This window comes from Sinocyclocheilus grahami, unplaced genomic scaffold (assembly GCF_001515645.1).
Source record: "Sinocyclocheilus grahami isolate Dianchi unplaced genomic scaffold, SAMN03320097.WGS_v1.1 scaffold106.1, whole genome shotgun sequence".
Classification (NCBI taxonomy): Eukaryota; Metazoa; Chordata; class Actinopteri; order Cypriniformes; family Cyprinidae; genus Sinocyclocheilus; species Sinocyclocheilus grahami.
Window position 1 is genome coordinate 2,471,933 of NW_015505285.1, and position 17,134 is coordinate 2,489,066.

General features: G+C 36.6%; 1 protein-coding gene across 1 annotated transcript in view; it reads right to left on the minus strand.

The window, feature by feature from the left end:
* Nucleotides 1-173: 173 nt before the first annotated feature.
* Nucleotides 174-17,134, minus strand: part of LOC107588702 (poly(ADP-ribose) glycohydrolase) — a 36,071-nt gene continuing 19,110 nt past the window's right edge. The window contains exons 9-16 of the mRNA XM_016276914.1: nt 15,586-15,646; nt 15,029-15,104; nt 11,967-12,114; nt 6,316-6,394; nt 6,043-6,151; nt 5,696-5,801; nt 1,960-2,088; nt 174-1,105 (exon numbers count right to left, since the gene is read on the minus strand). Of these exons, the coding sequence (XP_016132400.1) occupies nt 924-1,105; nt 1,960-2,088; nt 5,696-5,801; nt 6,043-6,151; nt 6,316-6,394; nt 11,967-12,114; nt 15,029-15,104; nt 15,586-15,646 (890 nt within the window). The 3' untranslated portion in view covers nt 174-923. The remainder of the gene's footprint in view (nt 1,106-1,959; nt 2,089-5,695; nt 5,802-6,042; nt 6,152-6,315; nt 6,395-11,966; nt 12,115-15,028; nt 15,105-15,585; nt 15,647-17,134) is intronic.

Genomic DNA, 17,134 nt, shown 5'->3' on the forward strand with positions numbered 1-17,134 from the left:
TGACTTTGATAGATGGCATTGACTTTGTAACTGAGCATATATTATTTAATACATTTTATAAATCATAAGTACTGTAAATAAGTAAAAGTCATTAAATATAGTGCATCCAGCTGTTGGTAAAATCTGAGGTTTGCATCCACATGTTGAAAAAACAGCTGACAAGTGTATGAATCAACCATTTTAATTATCAAATCATAATAAAATAAAGAGCAAAACATATGAAAATATTCACTACCTTTAAATATCAACCCCATTTCTTGAAGGTGCCTTTAATCAAAACAATAAATGAAACTGTAAAAACCTTGAGCGTAATAAATAGCTAAAAATGTCATGCAGAGACTATATGTTTTCCCACAACCTTGATTTGCAGCAGTTCCATTAGTGTGATATTTCCTTTTTCACATCTTTCATTGTCAAACCTTTTCATATTTGAGGAATTAAAAAAGGATAAGTCGTGTGCAATACATTTCATAATCAAGTGTCAAAGGGGACTTTACTGTGTATTTAGAGGTTCTCATGCATATTTTATGTCATGTCTACACACTTTTTTATGAATCACTGTTAGTTCCTGAATAAGAAAAAATAAATAAAGACTACACCTTGGTCACCCAATTAAATGATGGATCATTTAATTTCCTAAGATCATGCAGTAAATTTAAACCTAGGGAAGCTTGTCTGGCATTCCAGAAAAACTATCCCAGGATCAAACCTAGATGATGTTCATAAGAAATAAGGATTTACAGTCTATTGCTATACTTTCTGTCCCCTTATTCATAATGACTTGAAACTTACTCACCGGTACAAAAAAAGAAAAAAGGAAAAGAAAGGCATAATGTGCTCAAGACAATCACCCAAAAAGTCTTTCTAAAGGAAAAGAAAGCACTGCGGCATTTGGACAAGGTTGAGTTAGCCGTCGACCAGCATTAATGGCAGTCTGCAGGACAGGGGGAAGGCGCAGTGGTTAAGTTGCTGTCGCTGGGGCTGGGCTCGGGGTCCATATTTGTATTGACCTTATCATAGATGTACCCATAGAGGCTGATGTTAGGCCTCTGGAAATGCTTAGACACCACATTAGAGTACTGCTTTAAGTAGAAGTACAGAGTGCCTGAGAGACAGAGAGAGTAAAAGAGAAAGACGGGGAAAAAAAAGATTTGAGGGATGGCAAGCATCATGGTGTCAGCCGAGTCTAGAGCCATTCATAAATCACAGAGCGCATGAGTTTACTGCCGTCTCCACTTTAGTACAATAGATGGCTAACAGCGTTTTCTCAAAAAGGTTTCAATAAATGTCACAAAGGAAAAATGGGACAGAAACAGTGGGGTCAGTTGAGACAGAACTTCACAATACCAGAGCACTAATGGTATCATTTAATTATGCGAAACAAATGGTTCAATATTGCAGTAATTTCAAAATGAGCGAATGTATTGTACGGTTTGTCATATTTATTTGATTTTTACACACACATACAACCATTCGAAAGTTTAGTCAGTAAGATTAAAAGAAATTAACACTTATTCTGTAAGTATACATTAATTTAATCAAAAATGTCAGTAAAGACTTTTACATTGTTATAAAAATAGTATTTTCAATAAATGCATCAAAGATTTCGGAAAACAAAAGTAGCATAATTTCCACTAAAATATGAAGCAGCAAATCAACATATTACAATGATTTCTAAAGGATCATGTGACACTGAAGGCTGGAATAACGGCTGCTGAAAATTCCGCTTTACCACCATGGGAATAATGCATGACATTTAAAATTTATATATATATATATATAAACTTTTAAATAGTAGCAATATTTCACAATATTACTGTTTTTACTGTATTTTTAACAAATATATGCAGCCTATACACACACACCTCCAATGAGCACAAACATTAATTTTTAAAAATGTGCATGAGAAATCTGAAACAGATCTGTCTAACAATGATGCAAATGTAACAGGCCCCTTACCGACAGTGACGCACTTGTCTTTAAGAAATCTGTACATGGCATTCACGTCCCTCATGAGTTCCTCATCTCCAAAAGTGAAGTAGGCCACATCTCTCCCTGCCTCAGAAGCTGCCATTAACTGCAGCAGAGCTGGAAGGACAAATGGACACAGCTGACAGTGAGCAAAAGTTTCACTGGGTCTGCAGCCATAAACACCATTTAGAAAGCCTTACATATTTCACATTCATTTCTCTTTAAAGCATGCATCCCTAAACAGAAATGACATGCATACATTCATGAATGGATTCCTGTCATTAATTCATGGGAATATACAATACAAAAGAAGAAAAATGCTATGTAGATACCCCTCCCACCCCCATTAGCAAAATGAAGGGCCAATCAACCGCTGCATGTTCCATGTATGACTGATATTCTCTGAGGTTCCCGAGTAAATACTGACAGCTGCCCAACTCAAATGACTAAACATGGTATAATACATCACTAACTACATAGTGTGGATTCTTTTGTTGTGCTCCATGTTCCTAGCTGTAGAAAAAATAACTGACATCCGATTTTTTTTTTTTTAAAGGTAAATAATCCATGTCTAACAACCCCTATTGAGAGACTCAATCTTAGTCACCCAGCTTCAAATTGAGTCTAAAGATTTTAAATATTTAAAGAGGTTGAATGTAGCCCACTGATGAATGAACGTTGTTCAAATGAGAGCAACCAATTACAATGGGTAATCTGTAGTCAAACCAGCGCTAAACTAAACGGATTGGCCCAAAAAATTCAAGATGAATTTACTGTGTGGCAAGTCATTGGGAGAAATTAACTAACTCCACACATACAGACGGCCCATGGTTCAGCAATGATGAACTATCAAAGATGGAATCATCTTATGAAACAAGTTTCCAGCCTTACAACAGAAAACGATCAGCTGGCACAAGCTTGCCATGAATTTATGGATGAGGTTGGAAAATCAGTTGCACTTTTAATGGAAAACAAATGTGTGTCAGCTGATCAATAACAGGAAAGTGGAAAAACATGTCTTGGGTCAAAAAACAAAGTGAGAGAGCTTCTCTGTATTGTCTGATTGCTAAAACACAACAAAATCAGAGGTGATTAAAAAAACAATGAAAATCTAGAGATAAATATGCTCAACTATGTAGGACTATTTCTCATACTCCAAATTATAATGCTGTGATGCCTACATTCATTTGTAGCATTTAAGAGGCTGATTTAAGGTTTTATTTTATTAGACAGTAGGGCTGGTCCGAATACCATTTTTTGAACTTCGAATCTTCGGTAGTAATCAACACCGAATATTCGAAGCTTCGGAGGGAGGGGGCTGAACATATTCTTCTCTCCAAAGGCAGGAATCTCTGTGTGTCTGTCTGTCTGTTTGCATTTTTATTATGTCGAGAACCATTCATCCAGTCGACTTCACGCGTGGCGGGTGTGTTGCAGACCCAAGGGAGTGCAGTGTCGCATTTTGGTGCAATATGGACACGCGACACATTCAGAATTAATAAACTTTTAATAAACTACAGAACAGCGCGAGCCGGAGGCGGCGCACCTCACGTGGGCAGGGCTTATATGCTTCGAGAACGAACACTGCACTAGTGAAACAAAACACAGGTCTGTTAAGAGCAATACTTTTAATATAGTACAATACTTTTAATATAGACGTTTTTTATGACTGCCGTATTCACACGTATTTTTCAAGCAAATTAAGTGCACGTTTTTATCATGTGTAAAATTACTGATTAACATGGCGGATAAAAGCAGCTCGTTTTTTTACACCAACAATATACTATAGGCGTACTTAAAGAACTCAGGTGATTTTTCAAACTTGATGTGCTGTTGTGGTAGGCCAGTTTCAAATCGCATATTTGGCACACTTGCGCCCTGCATTTCAGCCCGGGCCCAACTGGCCCTGACGTTTTTATGCCCCACGGGTCGGGCTTCGGGCCAATTTTCACGTCATAGTTCAGACGCGGGTCGGGCCTCGGGCCTGTTTTAGGCTTCTCCTAATTTTTATATTTTAGACATCCATCAATTAGTGATGAAAAAATTGCCGCGCTGGTGGAAACAACACTAGACCATGCTGTCAAGAGCGGCTCCGTTCAGTGTCCTGCCAGCAGCAGCAGCAGCATGCGTGCCATCAGCGCAGCTGAAGAGTTCTGCGTTCAAATGCACGCAATAGGCTAAAGCTTGCCGCAAAGCCCCAGTAAAAGTAATTACCATGAATGTGTCAGGGGGAAATAGTAAGGAGATATTTGAATGATTTACTAATAAACTAGTGCTTTCTGAGTCCGTGTTGCAAAGATGAAGATGACGATCCTGACTCGACATCTCTTCATTAGACACGCCTTTAGAGAGAAGTGCATCTTTACAGATTATGATTGTAATGAAAGTGTTTTTGTTTTCGATTTGTTTTATTTTGTTAAGTGGTCATTTAAAGCTTTCTATAGATTTATTTATCATGCCTGTGAGGCATGTATTCGCTGAGTTTCGATTCATTTTTGTGAAGCGCTCCTGTTCAAGACGAGACGGCAGAAAGCGCATCATGTTTGTTTTCTTTATTTTATAAAAGCACAACGTTTTGTTGATATTGTGAGTGCACACAAATACAAGTATAACATTTACAGTTCCGAATGATGTATTATTCTTACCTTTATGAGCAAAAATTACAGCGTAGGCTATTTTAAGTTGTTTCCACTGAAAAGAAAAAAATGCAAGTGATTGCGCTGGCGCCTCCATGTCCTGCAAAGCGCGCTTCAGCTTCCACTCTCCGCACAAACTTGGATATAGCGCACATTTATTATAGCGCAGGTTTAACGTTTAAACATTGTTATATGCTTGAACTGTTTTAGTATATCTAGATTTTATTTTAGGCAAGTCGTGATGATTTGAGAAGGCTAAATTGATCAAACATAGGCGATCAGCTCACTGTCTGCCGCTTGGTCGTTACTTTAAAAAACAAAAACTTATATTTAACGAACGAAAATGCTCCAAACGTTTTTCTAAATTTACTTAATAAAAAAAATGAAACTAAATATAATCATTTATCTATTTTAATAGCTGAAAGAGTAGTAAAAGCTGTTTTGGGAGAAGGGGGAAAAAAAGACGGGCTTGGGTCGGGCTCAGTAATTCTGATAAGCTGTCGGACAAGGGCCAGGGCCTGAGCGTCTCGGGCCAGGGCCAGGGCCAGGGCCAGGGCCAGGGACGGGCTAGGGCCTAAATTTGAGGTCCATGCAGGGCTCTACTGCCTTTGTCTTGTCCTCACTCAATTTAAAGTGCTCCCACACAGCTGAGGTCTTCGATACTTTTGTCTTCTCTTCCAGATTAACTGAATCATGACGTTCACTCATGGGCGATTCATATTCAAGCGTGAATGAGAACCGTTTTGCGGGGGATACCAGGTGTTCGGAAAAAAAAGAAAAGAATATTAGAATCTCAAAATTGAAAATCGAATGCCAACCCACCAAATGAATATTTGAATAATCTAATATTCTGGTAAAGCCCTATTAGACAGTACAGCAATATAGACTTTAAATATCAGTCATTAATGAGTTATCGGCCATAAAATGATAATTAACAGTTAGAATCTCAATCATGGTCATAATTGTAATATTGGTGCATGAAAATTCAGACAGAAATGTCCTATAAGAATCCATCTTTAAAACTGTGTAGCTTCACTTTGTAAGGAACAGATGATGGTTTTATTTTCCATTCCACGACCTGCATGTACCTTTGAGTCGCGTGTCGCCTCCAAACGCACCACATCCCCAGTTTCCTGTGGCAACAGCGGAGAGGTTCTCAGGGTTCACAGCAGGTCGCATGAAACCGCAATATGCCTGAAAACAGGAGACAGCCATATATCGTAGAAAAACAAATACAAGCTAATCACAGCAGAATACAAGAGACTCACAAGAAGACTCATGTCATGCCTCATTAAATTCTCTAAGCAACACAGACTGGCAAGGTTAAGGAAATCAAAGGCCATTATAGCTTGACAGAGGTCAAGGATTTGCCATTTGCCATTTCATGTCATCAGTGTGAAACACAGAAGAATATTTGCTTGAAGACTTTGCTGACCTTGTTTAGCTCCCGGATCATTTTCTCAGGCTGAAACTGTTCCATGAAATTCCTGTATTTCAGTGCATCCACAGCCACAATTTCAGTGCACCTCCGCTGCCACCCGTCTCTGAAAATGGGAAAAGATGTTTATTTTATTCTGGGCTTTTTACTATCCGCAAACCATGGCTTGGTTATATTCAGGATAGCTAACTACATTTTTTAAAGTGTAGGAACCCATTTAAGAGGTGTTTCCTAAAGTTAGTATAATCAGTAATCCATTATTGCCATTACATGGGAATCTCATCTTTGTGATTGGCTTTCCATCTGAAGCTCTCTGCATAGCCAGAGTACTTGCTATATTGCTCTGTGCCTAAAGGAAGACCAAATAAATAAAACAGAAATACATAAGTTGAGGGTAATTCCTACTACAGTGTCCATAACATTTTCTTGTCCCCAACATATTACAGAATGAAATAACTTTAGATAATCACAAAATCAAAATGATGTGAACATTAAGGTGAGATTTATACATGCAATTATTTATAACTTAATAATAATAAGTTAAGTGAGGATGTTTTTTGTTTTAGGATTTTACCTAAGCAAAGGCTCTGAGAACCTGACACCTTCTAATTCTGGAGACGCTTGCAGTTTTGGAAAGTGGCTCCTGTTGGTTTCACATCTAACTCTTCACATTAATTCTTAATTATTTTGCAGTTAACCTGTTTTTTTCTGACCCAATGAGCATTTCGCTGTCCAATGGCCTTAAATTGGCAAATTCTAGTACTGCATTACTATTGCATCCTTCTCATAGGTATATAATAATTTTTGACTTTTCATTCTGAGTTAAATCTCTTTTTTGGCTAATTTTATCTGTAAAAGAAAACCTTCTTGATAATTATGCACACCTGAATATAAGGAGTTTTTCACTTCCAGCCTTCATGAACAATTATATATAATTTATAAATTATTAAATAATGTGATTAGATTGATGTGGTTTGGAATTGGTAAAATGTGCTTGGAAAAAATATTATCAGAATATCAACTTGCATAATAATTATGCACGCACAGAAACAACCATATTATAATACTTGATGACTTTATATAAGCAGCTATAAGTATGTGTGCAATTTTCCTTCTTAATTTTTATTTAATTGCATCTCTTTCATTATTTATAATAAGATGTCCAATATTACAAAAAGGTTGTTTCTGATAAAACTAGACAACTATGATATTATAAGCTATTTTATAAGCTAATATAAAATAGTAATAGCAGTATTAGTAATAATAATAATGATTAATATTACTATTATTATTTTTATTGCTTAGAACATCCATGTAGAAAAACTATATATAGTTTTCCAGTTCTATCAGAAACAACTATACTATAACTAGCTAGAAGCGCCCTCATTCAATATTGCACAGAAATTTCCTTCTTGATTGTTTCTTAATTGTATACATCTATTTTATTACTTTTAGGATGCTCAAATCAAACCACTTGCTTAAGTGACTGTATCCTGATGGAAAAAAATGCTTCCAGACACTGCGCATCTCCCAACTATCATGAAGACCTCTAGAATCCTCCTCCCTCACCCTGATCTAATTAGCATTTGTGGCCGGTTTCAGTGGCACTCTGACAAAGAGCAATTTCAAGATTAAAATCCAGCCCCTGTACCAACGCTTCAGCATTTCTGCCAAGTCTACTGACGCAGAAAGAGTGCATTAAGGAGCGTGTGTCATGATGCATTACTGGCGGGATATGATTTGATGCAAAGGCGAACTGCAGTGCAATAGAAACGACGATGAATATTTTGTTTGTTGTAATAACCATGATGGAATGGCTGGATCCATTAGAGAAGGTCGTTCCCGCAGTCATTCATTGTGGCCAGAGGTAATACTGTTAAGTGGAAGGAGGAGGCATCAGGGGTGGGAGAGAGAACGTAAGTGAAAGAGAGAGAGATGACTAATATCTGAGGGTATTTTGAGACTGGGGTAGTAAGCTCCAAGTTCACAGTGACTTTGAGGCTGATTTGCAGAATTATAACTCACTAACACAGCTCTGAAAATGACTTCCCAGTGGTGTATAACCACTTCTGTGCCAGACTTCCTGGAAATTACATATTAGTTTGAAAGCCACAATATTTTGATTAACAGTTGTGCATCTATGCAACAGTTTGAGTCCTGTGCTTTGTTTGGAAGATGACAGAGTGCATGGGTCTAGAATCCTCCTCCCTCACCTTGATCTAATTAGCATTTGTGGCCGGTTTCAGTGGCACTCTGACAAAGAGCAATTTCAAGATTAAAATCCAGCCCCTGTACCAACGCTTCAGCATTTCTGCCAAGTCTACTGACGCAGAAAGAGTGCATTAAGGAGCATGTGTCATGATGCATTACTGGCGGGATATGATTTGATGCAAAGGCGAGCTGCAGTGCAATAGAAACGACTATGAATATTTTGTTTGTTGTAATAACCATGATGGAATGGCTGGATCCATTAGAGAAGGTCGTTCCCGCAGTCATTCATTGTGGCCAGAGGTAATACGGTTAAGTGGAAGGAGGAGGCATCAGGGGTGGGAGAGAGAACGTAAGTGAAAGAGAGAGAGATGACTAATATCTGAGGGTATTTTGAGACTGGGGTAGTAAGCTCCAAGTTCACAGTGACTTTGAGGCTGATTTGCAGAATTATAACTCACTAACACAGCTCTGAAAATGACTTCCCAGTGGTGTATAACCACTTCTGTGCCAGACTTCCTGGAAATTACATATTAGTTTGAAAGCCACAATATTTTGATTAACAGTTGTGCATCTATGCAACAGTTTGAGTCCTGTGCTTTGTTTGGAAGATGACAGAGTGCATGGGTGGATGAGAAATGAGAGGGACAGCAGGTGTGTGAGTGGGCAAAAGCCAATCACAGCGCAACATTTCTACACGGCTGTGACTGCAGTCATTCCTTAAAAATAAGGAGAGCATTCAACTACGCAAACAGAAGAAAAGATTTGACTCTCTTGTCAACCATTTAAACCAACATGGTTCTAAGTGATGTCTGTCTGACTTTGAATGTAGGTTTTAAGTAAAGCTGGATGATACTCAGTGATTGACAAGTAACTCTGTTCCATTTTAATAAAAAATAAAAATAAAAAAAAGAGCAAGAGGAAAACGCAAAGCTCACTTTGTATCCTGTCTACATCACCAGATAGGAAAACAAAGACACATGGCACATCATGGTGTCAGCCTTGGAAGAACCATTTTTTATATAACAATGCAGGAGGTCATACATTTCAGTTTCTCCAAGCCGTCATAGTTTTTCAGCCTCAAATTTCCCTTGAGAGATACTAATAATTTAGAGAAACATTTATGACACATCACGGTTATTTACAGCAACTAAAACTGTACCAAAAAAATTGTTACCTGACATAAAATATAAATTTTAAACTGAAATAAAATGTCTATAGTTTTTTTTATTCATTTTTATTTTAGTTTGTTATATTAGTGTACTAAGTTAAACTAAATTAATAAAATAAAAAAAAGTAATAAAAGTAAATTAAAAACTAAAACAAAAAAAAAATTTAAGTGAAAATAAAAGATACTAATATAGTATATCTGATACTAAAATAACACTGTGACACATTTTGGATTGGCATATAATTTACAAGCATTACTTGTAGTAATTATGTAATTATTCTTTGTAATTATTTAAATGGATGGTTCAACCAAAACAAATTACAAAAATTAAAAATTAAAAGTAAATGTTTTTTAAAAATGGCTGTTTTTTTTATTATACATTGAAAGTCAATGGTCACCAAAACTGAACATTCTCCAAAATATCAAAATGTCAACATTACTGTTTAACATAATGCAGTGTGGCAGCTCTTGTAGGCTGCATTTACATTGCAGTTATTGACAAATTAATTTTCAATGACATTTCCACCAATCATTTGTGATTAATTTTAAAATCTACTTTGATTGAGCCAACTGAATTTTGATTCTTATCAATGAATCGCTTAAACTGCTTAAACTAATTCATTAGTAAACTTTACTCTTAAAACAGTTCTTAAGAATCCATAACTAGTAATCAAAACCAATAGCCATCAGGTAACCTAAGTACCGCTAATACTGAATTGACTAGTATTAAAACCTCTTCAAGTTTTTTTTCTTATTGATCGGCACTGAAGTACCACTACTTTCTACTTTCCTGTGTGTGTATCATTCTGTAGCAATAGAGGTAGGAAAGGAGCAGCAGGGATCACATGCTACAAACAACAAGTGAGGAAGGAAAGAGACAACCTGCTTGTAATGTATCGGATGCAGGACATTTACTCATGACCTGGGCTCCTCTCCAATCCTGCCACTCAGTCAAAAAAGCACAGATCATAAAGGATGAACAGAGTGATGGAAGAATAGCACAGAGACAGAGAAAGACACAGAGGAAGAGGGAGAGATATTTAGTGTGAGGAAAGGGGGGTTGTCACTTAACGTGTTGACTCAAGCACAGCGAGTTGGAGGGTGAAAAATAGGGCAATTCAGCTAGAGAGAAATGAGGAATAACAGGGCTGCCCTGAGTCCAGCGTGAATCAATGTAATGGATTTACGTTCAAATTGGATGAGGAGGGAAGATGGGGGGAGGGGGTGGTAAGAATGGAGCTGAATGTATACACAAGCTTCTGCGAGAAATGGCAAATTGCTAGCGGCAAAAACATATGAGGTGCTATCCAGCTCACTATAAGTAGTGTTAGAGAAGCGTGATTACAGTGACTGACTTTATTAGCAGATGAAATCAAACCTGATCCCTCCCGATAATCGGATCTGGCATCAAACATAGATACCTAATAACATCTATGATTACTTTACTCTATCTTGATTCAAACCCCGCAAAATAAGATGAGTGATTTTATGATGTTTGTTTCTATTAATGGCTTTTGAATGTTTACAATATTGCTTCAAACAATGTGCTAAAAACCTGTGACAGTACCATCTAGTGCCTTCCAAATTGTGAATGAATCTTCTCAATGAATGAAGTGCAATATGATTCACTCAACGAACCACTGAATTACTTCTGGCCATCTCTGATGACTCAAAGAGAACCAAAATCTTCTGCTGTGTTGTGACGAAAAACTTGTGACGAATAGTTCACAGTAAGTACAAAAACCAAAACTAACTAACTAACTAAATAAATACATTTATAATGGTCTTGTTAAGGCAAAGGCTTTCACACTGGATCCACAAGGAGGAAAATGTAATAATAATTTGTTTTGTCAGTTGTTGTTTAGGCAACTTAAATTGTTTAGGCAATTTACCATGAAATATTTTTACTAAACATTAATTTAATTCCAATAACTAATACATTTACTAAATTAAAAAATATTATGCTTTCTAGTTTCATTATTAGTTTCTATGCTTTTTGGTGAAAAGTGCTACATAATTTTAATTTCTTATAATTGAAATTTCTTTTCATGTTTATACAAGATACACTAAAGCTAATATTTTTGCCTTTGCTTTAGAACAATGACAATAAATAAGCCAATCATTTTATTTAGGAAACAACACTATCTTCATAACATCACGCTTTATTTTTCCTCACACAGTACAAATGCAGTTGCCATGTTTTTTTGAAAGAGGTCCCTCGCAAAGATATTGCCATAATTGGAGGTCCTTGGCATTAAAAATTTGAAAACCTCCATGTTAAAAAGGCAGAATCATTAAAATTTGTTATGAATCCTAAGCCAACTTATTATATAATGAGCCATAGGTTCATCTAAGTACAAAAAAGGTAATATTTTCACACATTTTAGACAACCAAGTTCAAAGTGTTTGAACAGCTAGAAGGGAGGAACAAGACACTTCAGTAGTGGCTGAGATCAATCAGACAGAGATGCGTGATGGTGTGCAGGACAGACGACAGGGAGGAGCGGACCTCTTCCACTGCTGTGCATGTGTGTGTGCTGACCTGTGATGATGAGGCACTCATTGTGGTCCAAAGCTTCTGTGAAGAGGCGTGATACCATGAGCTCAGGGTTGACGATGAAGCGTATCTCCTCCTGGACCAACCCCATACCTGTCACCCCTCCACCCACGAGCCTGTTCGCAAAGTCCACCTGCAGCACAAATAAAAACACATTCATCTTCTGCAAAATTGTTCAACTGGTCTAAAGTGTAAAAATATATGATTTCATCCTTGGTGTGAAATAATGTTACGGTACAGAGATATATGATACTTGTCTGAACATTCAAATAGTCAGACTGTAAGCCAGGTTGTCTGTCCAGCATGTCACCAGAGATTATAGGTTCTGGGTAGGGGACAGGGTGCTAAAATGCACAAGGGTGGAAAATAGAGTGCTCTACCCGACTGTGCGTAAAACTACAAAAGATGAGAAAAGTAAAAGGAGGAAAGAATTTTCTGCACCGTTCTGGGGACCTTTAAATTGTGCACAAGTTTTGGTGCATGTACAAATCCAAAATTAACTTTTTGCTACACCTGCTGATTTTTCTCATCTGCCATGAAATTGTAATTAAAACGAAACAAAATAAAAATCTTTGGGTATAAAAAATATCAATGTGGTAAATAATTAAAATAATAAATAAATAAATAAAATCCAAAATTATAATTAATAAACATGAAAACATTTTTCACTTTTGTAAAACACATGCATAACAGACTTCTGTCCACTGTGACCAAGGTCAAATGTCCATTCCCTCTTTGCTGAATAATGGATCTTTTAAGGACTGGCCATTAGCCATAAAGGTCAGATAATTCAAACAAATGAGTAAATATGTTCACAGCTTCTAGGCAGACCATTTAAGCTTTGTTCTCATGTAATACTCTTGTATTTTTATTTAGAAAAGTATTTTATACTACCACACATTATATGACCATGGACCACAAAACCAGTCATAAGGGTAAGATAATAATATATAATCATATAAATAAGCTGAATAAATAAGCTTTCCGTTGATGTATGGTTTGTTAGTTGTATCTCAGCCAAATATTGTCCTATCCTATTTGAAGTTATGGAATCTGAGGGTGCAAAAAAATCTAAATATTGAGAAAATAGCCTTTAAAGTTGTCCAAATGAAGCCCTTAGCAATGCATATTACTATACAAAAATGAAGTTGCTACAAATTACACGGTATGTGCGACTTATGACTGTTTTTTTGGTCCAGGGTCACATATTACATTATACAACTAGAGTATATTATACGTGCTACTGGTATTAGTATTTATATACCATATCAGGGCTCAACAATAAGGGTGGCCTGATGTTTTCCAGAAAAGTGTCTAAATTATATCATATACTTACATCGCAAAAGTTTTTTTTGTAAAGAAAATTTTAAATTAATATAATTAACAGAATATTGACATTTTCTGACATAACTAAAAATGGTTTTGCACTGCTATTTATCACATTTGTGGCACTAAAATGTTGAAAGGGCAAAAATGACAAAGTGCAGGAGAAAATAAATAAATACATATAAAACAAAATACATAACTATATGAGTTACATGAGCGACTGGCTTGTGGCACTGCTAAATTCTGTTGTGGAAGCCATTTCCTCAGTGCTGTCTCCTATTGTTATGCATTTTTATATTTCAAAGACTGGGAGTGTGAGCAGCAGTGCTAATATTGGCCCAGGACAACTTTGAAAAGGTAAACAGGGGAAGTGTAGGACCCCTTTGAGGCTGTGTTTTGCAGGCTGTCAGGCTGGACTCACTGGGCCACAGCCTCCTCAGTGAGATGGAGGAGAAAAGGGGAGGGAGGTTGGCAGGCTGCCAGATGATCTCGCTGATCAGGTCACTCAACTCCAGCTCCGACCGCCCCGCCTCTCCTCAGCACTACTGACAACCTGTCAGACTGTCCCACCCTTCCGGAAACATCCGTCAATGCGGCCGGCAGAACCCCGGGCTCCTGGGACCTCCCAGGGCTGTTCATGTGTGCCCATCAGCTGTCAGGGTGTGCCCTGCCCCAACTGGGGAGAGATGGGAAAAGGAGAGCAGGGCAGAAGACCCGGCAGACAGACTCTGCGATGAACTCGAGAGGTGCAGGGAGGAATGTGATCGGGGCCAACGGATCTGCCGAACCTCAGTCAGTTGGGTCAACAATGAGATGTTTAAGTTGTTTTTTTCATATTGCGTCACAGACTTGTCTGAAATCTTTGACACGTTATGTCCAATATGAATATGATATGCTATAAAAAAAAGGTGCCATTTGTACTTCATAAAAACAAAACAAAGCAAATCTAGACATATCAACAAAAAGACTCTCCTTGCTACAGTATATTATAAAATATGCATATTTTGGAGAAAACTTAAGATATGCATACTAATGGAAATAAATCTACTCTTTAGGCCCGTTCACACCAAAGAGGATAATATATAACTAGTGTTAAAAATCGCTCTGAATGTAAAAGAATAGCAGAGTCCATATGACAACTTATGATATTGTCGGAATCACTTCCACATAATTTTTCCCCAGCTGATGGAAGCTAAAAACACTGAAAACCAATCAGAATCAATTCTGCTTTAAAGAGCTTAAGCATTTAAAGAGACAGATGACAAAACTGAATGTTTATAATAAATAGAATGGTATCCTAAGTCATAATGGCATTATCATCCCTTAAAAAAGTTATTTTTTCAAGTACAAGTTAAAGCCTCCTCTTCTGCAAAATAATGAAACGTAATTTGTCTTCAAAAAAGTCATTTGGAAAAGAAAAGAAAAAAGCCAATATTGCCAAATTGGAAGAGGTACCTATTTTATAGAATGTTCCACTGATAGTTTTGGGGAAATATTATTTATTTTTATGTTCTCATTCAAGATAAACAGCCAGAATTACTTACAGCTAGAAAAGAATCAGCATCAGCATCAGAATCATACAAAAAAAGTATAATTAACAACTATGCAGACAAGTCCTTCTTAAGGAGAGAGGGAGGATGACAGAAAAGGTATTTTGTGTCAAAGCAATCTCCAATCTGACAGGTGTCACAGTCAAAACTACCCATGCATGACATTCTCACCTGAAGCATCCCGTAGCCTTCATCCTCTATGGTGCCCTTACAGGTGATATGAAGACGGGTGAGCTGTTTCTTTGAACTAAAGGTCAAAAATAACTTCATCAAAACACCAATGGCAAAATAACCACCACTCACTAAAACATTAATTTACAAGTACTGTTAAGCAACTGCATCATAAATAGTGGCAAGCTAGAAATGCTATAGTGAACCAGGAGTGGAAGGTTACAATCATGACTTAAGCTATTTGAAATACAACCATCTCAGCGGTAAGAGTTTTCTAATAAGCAAAACAGAGAGGTGGTTTGGCCTCGTCTGCACTACCAGAGAAAGCAATTGGCCAAAGTGACTACACAGTGCCAAAGTTCATTTATCAAGCACAAAGCGTTGTGAAGGAGTGATTTCAGTGAACTACTTTAAATGTCCGAGAGTCCTGTAGCACATTCAGAAATAAATCTGAGATTTATATAATGGTATATACCCTTTTTTTAAATCACTACAGTACTTGTCGTCATTAAATAAAGCCAACAACAACACTGTACCAAGCACTATAAATAAGGTACCTTTCCCATTTTGGAAAACCGCTCAAGCTCTGTCGTGTGAATGTGACAAGGCCAGTGGGCACTGAAAATGAAAAAAATTAAATTAAAAATCAGGAATATAATAAACATCAATTACACCACTTTAACCCTGTAAGGCCCACTGTTTTAGCTCCACTAAAATAAACCTGTACTTGTTTTTTAGCATTTAAGATCACATTTACACAACTAGTAGGTCCTATTGTTCAGTCTTGCAATGTTGTTGGGTGATATATCTTGTAAATAGGTCTGTTTACCTGGCCATAAACTTACACAACCTGCACACTTGCTTCAAGGGGCTTCACCTTTTTTTTATTGGACTGGATAAATCAACATGCCTAAAATATTTTTTTTCTGTGATTAGTAATATGTGTAGCTCACGCAAATATTATGGTACTGTTAAATACCTTGATTAAATTAGATTTTAAGCTTTTTATGTCAATGTTGTAATTTTACAACATTGGGCTAGAGTAGTAGCAAAATTTGCCTGTGCACCTTACACATTACATGAATGAATGAATGTCAGTGATAAAATATAATATTGATTTTTAATGTCTTATTACAAATTAAATGATTATTACAGTAAATGATAAGTTCAAGTTGAATTAAAAAATACATTATTTCTTTGAGAATTTTAAATTATTTGTCATGCAATATTTAAAACTAAATTTTAATATATACTTAACTGGTTTGGTTTTCTTTTCTGGGCTTAACTTGTTTGCTCAAATGTGTGCTTGATGCATGAGGGCCAGGTGATAATGTTCTGGAATGTGGGGGTTATACGTGCTATTATCATGATAATTATAAAACGGTTAGTTCTTTTCCTCGATTCTGATTGGTCAGCAGCAGTGTTTTATTCACGATACAGCACAGCTATGACCGCTTCACCCAACGTTCTGTGTATCACTGAGCAGCACCCTTAGCAACATAAACAATCTAGCATTAAAACTGTTCCGTGTATTATGTATTTCGGCAGAATTAAAGGGGTCATATGATGCTTTTTTAAAGATCATTATTTGGATGGAGCTGATTTTATGTAATGTAACCCAGAAGGTAACTTGTTATTGACAGAAAATAGCTGCTTTTTAGTTAGAAACTGACTGCTGACCTTTAATATGAGAAATATGTGTGAAAATGTGATTTGATTCAACAAGACAAGCACCTATTAAAGGATCTTATAAACTTGATTTCAATAACAAGACAAGCTGGAAATTGCTAGGGTGAGATGAATTTTTGTTAAAAAAAAAAAAAATCCACAGTACATGCCAGGCAAAATGAGTTTTGTGTACAGGTCTAAAAACTACAAACATTTTGCCAATATATAAAACACATGTTAATTATTTGGCCATTAGTCATGAATTTTAAAATGTAGTGTTTTTCACTAAATGGTAGCTATGGGGTAAAATGTGCCAGAAGTTTTAGGGCAAGTCGTCCCAGCGGCTCAATCTATATCATAGTGAGTCTTGTATTAAAATGCATGAAAATACTAATAACACATCTAATTACTAAATCATTCTAATATGCTGATTTGGTG